Source organism: Falco naumanni, chromosome 1, assembly GCF_017639655.2.
Source record: "Falco naumanni isolate bFalNau1 chromosome 1, bFalNau1.pat, whole genome shotgun sequence".
NCBI lineage: Eukaryota > Metazoa > Chordata > Aves > Falconiformes > Falconidae > Falco > Falco naumanni.
The window spans coordinates 32,802,129-32,814,285 of record NC_054054.1 but is presented as its reverse complement, the minus strand read 5'-3'; the positions used below and the strand labels follow the sequence as shown (position 1 = coordinate 32,814,285).

Genomic DNA, 12,157 nt, shown 5'->3' with positions numbered 1-12,157 from the left:
TTCTTGTGTAGGTTTGGAGCCATATTTTCAAACACATTCCTTCTCAGGTAACTGGATAAAAAGTCAATGCTAAACTGCACTGAAGTTAACCTGCTGGAGACCTCTGTGAGACCTTGGTGCACATGTGGTATATTAAAATGAACAAACACACACACAAGCCATGCTTAAAGGAAGAATCAGCACTCCCCATTTCTCACCTGCAGTTCCAGAGAGTTCCACACTTAAGGTTTGTTCAATAGTCTTGTTCTCAAATGGGGAACCCTTGGGATCACTGGAAGACAGGGCACATTTATAAAAACAAGCTGAAATGGAGTTGCTGTAGCCAAAATCTATTGAACCCCCCTCCCTTTTATAAATGTTTGCACTTTTTAGTACTTACTTTGGTGACTCGGGCGTCAATGGAAGTGATAAACTTGTTGGTTTGGCTAAAGGGGAAAAGAAAACAATTACAGAATATTTAAACACTGCATAACATATACTAAAAACATTTTTTATTTTGGTGCTGGAACCCCATGTTAGCCAGTTAGGGCTGAGCTCTGATAGTTCAATAGCCATTTCAGTGTATCTTCAATAGATAAATGAGGAGACTCATCCCGATTCCTTATTACTGGTACCAAAAGGGCACCTAAATTTCAACAATGATTTACATCAATTACTGTACCTCTGAAATACAGTACACAACCCAAATGCCAAGAACCTTTCAGAAAACTGGTACATGTTCAAAATCAATGGAGAACTCTACAGGATTCTCTGTGAAAATGTTATTTCTCTTAGAGTTAATTTAGACTACAGTTCACGTTTTATTTGGAAACAGAAGCAGCAGAGTAACTACAAAGTAACAGAACGTTATGAATATTCAGTTAATTTTACTTCTACAATATACAATTTTATATGTAGCACTGAGAATAGGTTGTTTCTACGAGGCCACAGTCCAACCAGTTATAGTCCAAATTTCTGCAAATTATCCTGCAAACTATGACAAGCCATGGACAAAGTCACAGATGGTAAAAATGGAGTTGAAATTCTCAGCACCACAATCCCAACATACACAAAAAACAAAGCTTTAGCTATAAAACTACAAGTCTTTGTAGCTTTTATTCATGCAAACTTGCTTTTTCCCAAAGCAAGCCAAGAACTAGGATACTGTAATACAACTAAGGTTCTTTTAATTGCCAGTAAAATGTTTAAAAATTAAAAATAATATTACTTGCAAATTTTACTTTTCAGAAGTTAGATTGATGTTTAAACGCAGAGAGCATTGTACCAAGAACAACAGCAGGGGATCTCTTCTGCAGATTAATTACTTAAGACAAAATGTTCCCCTTGAACACTCCTGCACTGCAGATCTTTTGTCCAGAGTGTCACTACTGCGTATTTCGTATTCATTCCAGGCTTGGAGCTCCCATCAACATTAAAGGATTTTATATGCAAATTGATTACTTTTATAAGCTCTAGAGCATTACTGAAGTAATATTACTTTTTTAAAAAAATTAACTCAATTCTCAAGAGCTGCATATTGTTTCGCCTCCTCTCCATATGAAAGCTAGAATTGGAAGCTCAGGTGTTCACCTCGGGTTCACCTTCCTCAGAAGTCACCGTCGGAGTGAGGAGATGCACCTCCAAAGGGTTATTTGTCTGATCCAGCACTGCCGCTGATTTGCGCATAAACCAGGTGCGGTGAGACCGAAGGTAACCTGACATATCTTTGTGTGTATTATACATATATCTAGGTATACTGTTTGCCAGTGGCTACCTAGAGGTAAAACTGGCTTTAAAAGACCCTGGACCTTACAGTAAGGCTCTGGAATAAAATTTTATGCAGAGGCTTCCACTTTTTTTTTTTTTTTTTTTTTTTTTTTTTTTTTTTTTTTTTTTTTTTTTTTTTTTTTTTTTTTTTTTTTTAAGGATAAAAATCTATATGCTCTTAACCAATTCAGGCTTTCTAAGGAAGCTGAATGTGTAAGAGCTATTTAAGCCTCTAAAAAGTCTCATTCTAGCTCTCATTAGTCCCACAGAATAGTCCCACATAAGAATGTATATATAAAAGTCTGAAGCACTGAGGCACGCTGCAAATCTGTCAGACATGGGCACAGAACCAAGGTGCTATCTCACACCCGTACGTATTCATTTTAGGCAGATATCACTGAGCTCTCCCACTGAGAAATTCGCATACCAAAACACCCATCAGTTTTCTTATTGCTAGGCAAGGGCTTGACCAAACAGTATTCCTGCGAAGGATTTTGTCTCACATACAGCTATTGGAAGTGTAAATATTTAGCCAAGACACTATCATTTTCCATGGTGCCTGTTTATTAGAGTTTTAAGGTCTACTGCGGTGTGTTTTTTTCTTGTTAAAAAGGGTTCACATGAAGTTGCTTGTCCCTGTAAATTGAAAACATTCAGGTTCAAAAGAACCAAGTTTCCTCACAGGCAAATTTCAGTGCAAAACCACAGATGATCTTTGGCATGAATGGGTTTATGGACAGTCCCATGGGTTTGCAATATGTTTGCAACAGTAACCCTAAAGGAAAATACCATTTGACTAATCCTTTGTGAGCTTTCCTTAACTTTGAAAGAAAGTATTAGATCCTGATTATTTTTTAAAACAGATGGAGCCAATTTTCTTGTACTTCTTATTAAATGTATGAACAAATGTCTGCAGGTCTGCAAATATCAGTTAAATCTGCAAGGTTGATTCTGCATGAATTGACTGTCCAAGCTGAAAGCATTATATTCCTGTATTTGTATTATATGCAAATCCATTGATATTGAAGTCATATATTGGTGTATGAGGCAAATTTGATGAAAAAACATTTCAGAAGTCTGTAAATTAAACTGCAGGAATTAAAGAAGAGAGTAATTTCTCCCTGCCTGAAATTTCAACTGCAACACCACTGAAGTCACAGTCATCTGCTAAACACTGGTAAGTTAGCTTTATGTCCCTTTGGACTTTCCTAACCTCTCCTTCTGTGCTCTGCTTTTTTGCACAGAATCTACACAATTGCCTCAGCTGACGGCAAAATGCAGCTCTGATCTGAATAGGAAGATTTTATAATCTGTATTTATGTGTGTGCAAATGAACCTAAGTCTGTATAGAACAAGCATGTGCACACAGCATGTATACATGATATACCTTATCATGTATCACCTTAACACCCAACAGTGTTAATAAAGCCCCCTGTAACTTCTGGCAGGTCTACATATCAGTACCATTGCAGTAAGAGACCCAAGTTTTACAAGCGCACATTCAATCTGGATTTTTTTTGTGAAGCAGGCTGCTGAAGCCATCCAGCCGTCCAGAAAGAGTGGCAGTTGACATCCAAGAAGCTCTAGGGGCAGCTGGATTTCTTTCTTACAAGAGACATTGCTCAGAGACTCTGGGACCATAATGGGGAAAACTATACTTAGGATGTCAGAATGTATAGCAGCAAGAAGGGTATTTAGCAGTGGGAAGGGAAGATTATTTTTGTTAAGTTTGCTTATACTTCCTAGTGAAGAGTGAAAAATTAGATCTGATGGGGGCTGAAAATGCAGGGAAGGGGGAGTGGAAAAGAAAAAAACCCCACATATACAGTTTACAGTTGTTGCTTCAAAAATACCAGAACACCACATTTAGGGTCACATCCTGATCTCTGTTGCAGCCAGATAACTTCCATTGACTTAAGCAGAGCCATCCAGGATACGCACTATGTGTGACTGAGATAGGCACCTGGCCTGCTAGGTGCCAGGCCAATGTACATACATAGATGTATTTTAAAGTAACAGGAACTTTGAAAAAAGCTCCCTTTGGGCTCATAAGCTTTTACAGCTTTCCTTTATGTTGGAAAAACAGGCAGGGGAAGAGAGGGACAGAAAGTGGGAGAGGGGGGGCTTTAAGCTCTTGCATTTCTGTCACAGAAGGTACTTGTAATATAGACCAGTTCTTTATGCATTGGGGGATACTAAAAGTCAACAAGAGTGTTTAGTTTTGGCCATAAAGAATCTAAAAAGAGAGAGAAAGATCAGGATGGCAGCTAAACTTTCAACTATTTACAAAACAAAATTACAAACCAGCATCCCAGCTTTAACAGGAATGACACATTTATTGCTTTCTCTGTAGCAGTGAGAGCACTATTTATTGTCTCTTAAGGACTATGTGGCAGGTTAACAATGCCTTCAGTTTTACGCTAGCAAAAAAGAAAGAAGCTCACTAATGAACTGGCCTGCCCAGCTTATTTAAGGGAATAATGATTTCTTAGTGGTACAGTACTCTGTGAATAAGTATCTCCAGCTAGCTTGGTATATTAACATGTGGAATTTGTTAAACATTTTTTTCCCCGAGATTCTTTTTCTGAGGCTTGGGGCAACAGAGACAGGATTAAATTTTTTAAAAAGCTAAATCTAGCCAACTAATTCTAACTTCATTATTCTCCCTACACAGAAAAGATGCTGGATTTACAACAGTAATCCACAGAACAGACGAGGTATCAAGGTATCACAGCTGCAGTGTTTCAGCTTCCCTGTGTTACTGCTGGTACCAAAGCTGTGTTCTGCGGTCGCACACCCACCTTGCAGATGATTTGTCTGAGACTGCAGATGGAGCTTCCTTTTGGAGGTGCATTTCTCTTTGCTGCTGTTCCTGTTCTCTGCTGGTTTGGTCTGAGGAGGGTCATCATTTGTAGTCAGATACTTGAGAAGTTCAGAGCAGGGACGTCTTTGAGGCTTTTGCTGTTGACAAATGCTCTTCGCTTTATTGCTCCATGAATTCTCAGCCTTAAAATCAGGGTGTAATAAAATAAAATAAAATAAAATAAAATAAAACAAAATAAAGCTAAAATTAGTGAGCTGAACCTTATCAGAATGGATACAGGTTTTCTGAAGAGATGAGATTTTCAATGAAGTGTTCAGTCTAAGTGTACTAGATCTATGAGCTGTGAATAATTGTTTGCAGAACAAGGAAAGAAAATTACATTTAAAATTCCTAAATGACATTTATGCAGCTTTTTATTTCATTTCTCCTACATTTCAATGTTCTCACTCAGCAACATGTAACTAACAAGACCCTACAGCGCCTTTACTGTGAACAAAAATATAAGCTGGTTTAAACCTTAATTTGCTGCTGATTGCTTGAGCCCAGTATTCACAACTCTCTTAAGTACCCCTAAACGCTCCGTTTTCAGTTACAGTGAACAGCAAGACAAACATTGTTTAATACTGTCTGCTAACAGAATTATGTCAGAGCCCCCATTCTATCCAATTAATGGCTAATATACATCTTTTGCCAAGAACCCAGTGTCATTTTTCTTAGCTCAGACAGCTGGTAAAATGACAGTCCTGCATCCTGGAGTCACTCATAAACAACACCAGCCCATCAGCAAATTTTATTGGACCCCCTACTACTCTGTGTATCAATAAAGTAAGCGAGAGCAACAGACGGTGGGACTGCAACTGAACTCTGCCAAGAGAAAAAGCACAAATTAAATATTCAGAGCATAAAGGAGCTCAGGTGATTTTCTGAACTCAGTCTATAATCTGTTTTTTTTTAAAAAAAAGTTGCAAGAACGCAGGCAGATTAACACAACACATACAGATCCACTGCTTGCTTGGTTGCTGAAACCATAAAAGATCTTGTTACAATTTTTCTTTTTTTACTTATTACAAAGATGAAGTTTGTACCTTAACAACCACAGGGCTTGTTCTGATCCTGTGATTAGTGTTTGCATGGTTCTGTGTGCTGAGACCACTGCATTCATTGTAATTCAGCTGAGTGTTGGCTGGAGCCAGCAAGAGCTTCTTAAGCTACAAACATACCAGGGGAAGGGAGGTGGAAGGAAAAGAGTAAAGTTATGCATCTTTATGGATTAAAATGACTTATCTACATTTTTGCATAGTTACATAAAGTTAGCTACATCAATTTCAGCAAGAAAAGTACAATGAAACAGAAAGAAGAGGTCGATACTCCCCAGAGCAAACAGATTTCATTTTCTTCTGGCTTGGCAGTGTATTCTGTTCCCTTTACTGCAGTATACTGCAGGACAAGCAGAAATGACAGGGGTCTTGGATTTCTGGATCCATGGGATATGAAATTTGTGACGATCTGTTTGACAGAAGAGGCCTCTGAACTAAACAGAGCTGTTAAAGTTAACAGACTAATGGATACTGTGTCAAGATGCGGGTATCTGGCTCTGCTCCTGTTGAAGCCAGTGATAAGGGGCTTTCAGCAGAAACAGAATCACATCTCAGACTGGTTTTACTGAGAAAAATGCGTAAAAGGTTTCACCCACATCCTCACCCAAGGTTCAGTCTTGTCCTAATTAGCACAAAGATGGTGCTTACTGGTCAATGTTAAAGGCACAAAATTAGCCTCATATCCCACCACACTCAATGGGCCTTTCTTATAATCACCAAAAGTGACAGATATCTAAATATACTTACAAAAAGAGCCCTGAGAAATGAAATATGAATTAAAAACCATTACCCTGACTTATTTGAACGGAACGATAAGCAAAAGTGTCATCCACTAGCACAAGAATCTCAAAAACAATCTCTTCAACACACTTTTTAATAAATCAGCTTATTAGTCATCCTACTGGTTGCGTTTCCCCCCCCCCCCCCCCCCCTCCTTAATTTTCAGTTCTTTACTTAGTTTTCCTTTCTAGTCTAAATGAAAAGTCCAGACCTTACTGTGACTACATCATACCCATGCAGCGGGTAGCCAGAGGCACATCCAATTCCTGTTAAACAGTAGGAAGGGTTCTTACTAGAGACGGCTCTTCTGCCTCCTGAGTTGGAGGGGTGCCGTCGGGCACTGGGGAAGGGCTAGCGGCATTTTCGTTGGTCACATCTCCATCTGTCAGCGCATCAAATGAAGGCAATCCATCCTCATCCACAGGGATGCTGTCCAGTGTTTCAGTGAGAACGGCTAGCAAGTTTGCCTCACTCTCTTCATCTATCTTCTGTGGGAGGGGACAAAGCAAAAAGCGGAACCAGGTAAGAAGAGAAAAGGAACAAAATGATGCCTCTGTATGCGAAAAAGCAGTCCAAACATAGTTACAGCAGCCCTTGAAACAGTAACCTGCAAGAGAATCTCAGATGTAACCAAGTGCAATAAAACAATCCATGATTCTCTGCAGTGAAATCTCTGTGCACTTGCAGCGTATTGCTCTAGTTTACTTTTCTTCCACATTTTTTTTTTTAATCAAGTGTTAACAACGATAAGTAATCACATAGGAATTGTATTACAGGATGTGCCTAAGATGCTGACACCTAATGAGGGTGTCAGACCAGGCTGTCTCTTTCTTTCCCTTTTCAACACTGAACACCACCTAATTGACCTGACAAAACTACAAGACTCAGAGAATAAGACAGCTAATCAGAAGAGCAAAACGAATCACCAGTGAAATCTGGAAAACCTTGCTCACCTACGCAGCCCGCTGTAAGCCAGGAAGGGTTTCCCTCCCATATTTCTGGAAAACCTTGCTCCAAACCCAAATGAACAACTCCTCATTCCTGAGCATTTTCGCGTAAGACTAGCCATCAGGACTCATACTGTAAATGGCAGGCTCTTTGGGTTTCTTTTAAATAAATGTATTAGGTAGATTGCCTTTGAAGTTGTCCTTTCGAGCTATGTCGTTTGAGTGCTCAACACGACTATTGTATACGCATTTATCTAATTCAAACTGCAATTATAAAAAGTAGATTAATTCCTAATCAGATGTGGCTGTAATGTTAATTTATATTAGATATCTTATTTCAGCAACAAGACTTCTTTTTGTCAAATTGAGTAAATTTAAATGCCTTACGATTTTTTAATGAAATATAGTCCCTACTGTATATTAAGGTACAGATTTTTTTGGAGTACTGAGAGTTCTGAGGAATAGAATTATGTAAAAATCATTATATTTATTTTTCAGAAAGATTGGAAATTGATCTTGACAGATCAATTATCTAGGATTCCTAGGCTGATCCTAGTGCTATTAAAGTAAATGAAAAGCCCTTCACTGATTCTAGGGATATCAAATTGGAGTTTTTCCACCAGCTTCACAGTGGCTCATCACGCTGCAGGCTCACACTGTGAAGAGATATCAGCTAAGTTCAAACCTCACAATTTAGAAGGGAACCAGCAAGGAATATACCAGTAAGACAAACAAACAAACAAAAAAGAAGTTTAAAAAGTCAACAACAAAACACTGCCAGTTACACCTCACAAAAAAAAACCCCCACAAAACACCATAAAACCAAGTGAATCTGGGTATCCCCTTAGCATGACTTTTTTCAGTAATAACTTTTACCTACCAGAATTCGAACAGAGATGCTCATAAACCACACAGATAATTGCTCCTGCCAGGCCTCTCTGCCAAATCACACCTCACAGCTTCTTACAGAAAAACTGTCTGCGAGCTAGGAAGCTACAGCAGAGCGTAAACTGTTCTGGTGCTTACAGCATCATCCCCAAGAAACAAACTCTCAGGCAAAGCTAATGCTAAGGAGAAGCATTTACTTAAAAGGCCAAAAGGGGCTTAGCCATTGAGAAAATGAGTCTAAGTTCTGGTACCTGGTGATTTCCACCACACCAAGCAGACACGTGCACAGTGCCATGATAACTCAGCGTGCAGAGGAGAGAAATAAGCAGAGGGGAGCCACATCATGAATAAAACCATGCTCCAAATCCAGCTTTTCACAGCCAGTTATTGAGAGGAAAACAGGAAAATTACAGGTCACTTGTAGAAAAGTACAAAAAAGCATTATTGGGCAAAAAAAAGCACTTTGCAATGTAACAAAGCACTAACTTTTTTTTTCAAATGGCATTTCAAGCCCCTTGTGGGTGTTAGGATAAATAGTGGCGAGAGCTAGCCCTCAGCCCCAGGGTGGTCATGGTGGAGTCTGGCTGCCTGACCCCCAGCCCCATACCAGGAACTCTTCCAGCAGGTCTAGCTGGTGGGGTGCATCACTGAGCCTTGCAGCTTACAAAGCTGACAAGAAAGCTGGAAGTGTTAGTATTTCTAATGGGGAATGCCTTCTTTAATAATAGCATGCCAGAAGAAACCCTGATATTTGCTATTAGTTGCTCAGCTCTTGTGCTTTAAACAGACATTCAAGTGCGCTGACATTCAGGAAGAGAAAGTTGAGTGGACACCGGTCCTCATCACAGCAATTTCAATTAGTTTTGTACAAGTTTCAACATTCAAACACCCCAGAGAAAGCAGAGGATGTGACAAAGAGGACTCTGTTAAACAATTAATGTCACTTTCCATTATTGCTTCAGTCCCAATTTACAGAGCAAATAAATCAAAGTCACCACAGATGAAGCACACTAGCTGGCTAACACATGTCTATTCACAAACGACATGGCAGCAGGAACACATTAGTCAAGAAAATGACATTGCTAGATAACCTTTTAAAGGTTTAACTATGCTATTGCTCATAATTGTCCTAAATTACTGTTTATAAAGAAACACAATTATTAGATACAGCAGAAATGGTGCTGAGGGGAGATGTGGAGGGAGGGATGGTCGGGTACATCAGCGTCGCAGCAATAATCACTGAAGCAGCAGCTTTCTGCTTTGCTATTGCAACCTGAGTCTTGGTGTTGACAGCACTGGGGAGAAGCAATGCCATGGCCAAACGCAGAGTTTCACGGTTTCAGCACTGTCACCGCAGAAGTTCACATTTCAGACTAGCATCCAACCTGCTCATTGCACAGGCTCGGTGAATCAGGAGGAGCTAAGCACCTTCAGTCTCCACCGAGGTCAGAAGGATGCGCCATGTGCTCTCTGCAACTCAATCTACTGTGTCCCTAACTTCCAAGCAGGTCACATTGAAAGGGTTTGCTTCCATCTAAAGGTGTGGAGATCCTAAGTATTTAGACCACCTAAATGAACTACAGTGTGTAAGAAAAAGGGATAGAGGATAGTCTCAAACGTAAAGCCATACAGCAAATACATGCAATTATTAAACACTTACAAAAACAATTCATAATGACTGCATCTTGCTTACTAACAGGTCTTCTTAATGCAGAAGCAGTTACGCATCACTTCCTGGCCACACTGAATGAACTTCTTAACATCCTTGTTTCTTAGTTTAACATAAAGACATCAGGGCCAGAGGGCTTTTTTTGACACCTGTACATTTTCAACCAGCTGAAGGAGGCAAGGAACCCAAGTATGTCACTGAACACATACGCTTCCACAATTCTGACAGCAAAAATTTCTAGCGTATCCAGAATTGCATTAGCTTTGAAAGGGAATAAGATTTGGCATTGGTGTCACTGTGCATGGGAAAACACATCAGGGAAAGCTGACTAGTGCTGTGAACTACCAGAACACCAACCAATCCTCAAAAATGAGTGCTCTAGGATCCTAAAGATCACGATAAGTTTCTAACTACGCTCTTCTCTGCTTTTACAAGTTTTGCTCTAATGCTTTAATATTTCTACAGCACTAAAAATAATTCTCTGTCTGCAAACACTTTATTAGTTGTGTAACAATCTTATTCTAATTGGGTTTCTGCCTTCAGTAAAATATCTCCAGAGATATTCTCTCTTTGGCCAGTGAAAAGCTATATGAAATGAGTTGATAATTTACCCACACAAAGGTATTTAAATCCTCTACCCCTGATAATTCTTTCTCTTTTGCTTGTTCTGCCTATTGATGGAGCCAGGTTCACCTCGTGTTTAGCATTTTATGTCTGTAATACCTGTTACTCGTCAGCAATCCCATTACAGAGGTCAAAGACTGAGCTGTAATGGAGACTCAGGCACCTTGTCTTTCACACACGTTCCTTTAGGGTGCATACATTGAGCAATGTTGTGATTTTACCATGGAATTTGCTCCCTTTAAAAGTCATGCCAAATTTTGAAATCACCATTATTACTGTCACCAATCCCTTCTTGAAAACCTTGCAGATAGCGTGCAGATGTCCTGACTTGGGCATCTCTTGCGGCTCTCCCACAGTCAGCACGGGTATGCTGATTCACTACGGCAAAGTGTCAAGCCCATCATTCAGAAAATGTTTTCCAAATCTTAATAGCATCGCTGATGTCTTCCCTCTGGTTGATTCCCTTCTGCCTTTCATTTGCAATTAATACATGCACAGCTTTTGCTTACTGTATCTCTAGGAGTGAAATCAGCTAATGAATGATGATGCTTTAAACTTTCTTTACTGATAATTTGAACAGTGCAGGGCCCTGTTGTGATTCATACTGAAAGATTCGGGTCTGACTGCAGTATTAATCCACAGCCCCACGGAACTGGTAGCAGTGGCAGCTTGCCACATCTTTGTAAAAAGCCCAGGAAACTTTGGGACAGATCCACAGCTGGTAGAAGCTGTCACCGCTCCAGCAGCCCAGCTTGGTAAGCAATTCAGGGCAGCCAGGTGTACACCTGAACTCACGAGGGATCACCATTTTCACATATTGACTCATTTCTCCTCAGTAGCCTAAGAGCTATTCATAGCACAATTAGCAAGAAAATAAAAGATTTTCCTCTAGCTGAAAATATCTGAGTGATCTAAAAATACTAATACATTATGGCACTACTTTCAAAAGCACAAGAATGACTTGTAAGCACATCTGGGACTTCCAACAGGGTTTAATTCCTTAATGACACATTTTGGAGTAAAAACATTCTTAAGATTCATACCACTAGGAGAAATGAGGGGTACAGATTTGCCCCTTTTTGCACATAGGGATGCAGAAGCACCTGCTCACCAACACCACTCCAGCCCTGAGCACCTCCTGCCAACAGACACACAGTAGGGGCAGATGGCAGCTCAGCCCTGGCCCCACAAACCAAGCTCTGCCACCTCAGGACAAGGAGCCACAGGCTGGGCAGAAGCACGGGGAAGGCAGGAGGAAGGAAGGAACCAGGATACAGGCTGGTCTTCCTGCTCCTGCCAGTGAAAAATGAGAGCTGAGGTCAGGGATGGTGAAAGGGAAGAATTACAGCCCCAATTTTCCCTCTTCTGGAGCAGAAGGAGCCGCCTGCCACGGCACTGGCACAGACAGTGCTGTCATGGTGATTTTTCTGCCTTCTCAATGTGCTGTCCAAGGCAAGTTCCTCCTTCTCCTCAACTTAGTGCTGGTTGTAACTGGCAGTATTTTCTCCCAGGGCCAAAGAGGAATCAGTGGTTCAAGTGGAGAACCACTTGTTCTACTCTACCTGCTCAGAACCCATCCCAT

The 12,157-nt window shown here is 40.3% G+C and overlaps 1 protein-coding gene across 2 annotated transcripts in view; it reads right to left on the bottom strand.

Annotated features, from left to right (window-relative positions):
- PPARGC1A (PPARG coactivator 1 alpha) overlaps positions 1–12,157 on the bottom strand; it is a 372,842-nt gene that overhangs the window by 25,572 nt on the left and 335,113 nt on the right. For both annotated transcript variants that reach the window (XM_040588281.1, XM_040588291.1), the window contains exons 3-7: positions 6,741–6,935; positions 5,656–5,778; positions 4,548–4,752; positions 380–425; positions 198–271 (exon numbers count right to left, since the gene is read on the bottom strand). In XM_040588281.1, coding sequence (XP_040444215.1) covers positions 198–271; positions 380–425; positions 4,548–4,752; positions 5,656–5,778; positions 6,741–6,935 — 643 coding nt within the window. The remainder of the gene's footprint in view (positions 1–197; positions 272–379; positions 426–4,547; positions 4,753–5,655; positions 5,779–6,740; positions 6,936–12,157) is intronic.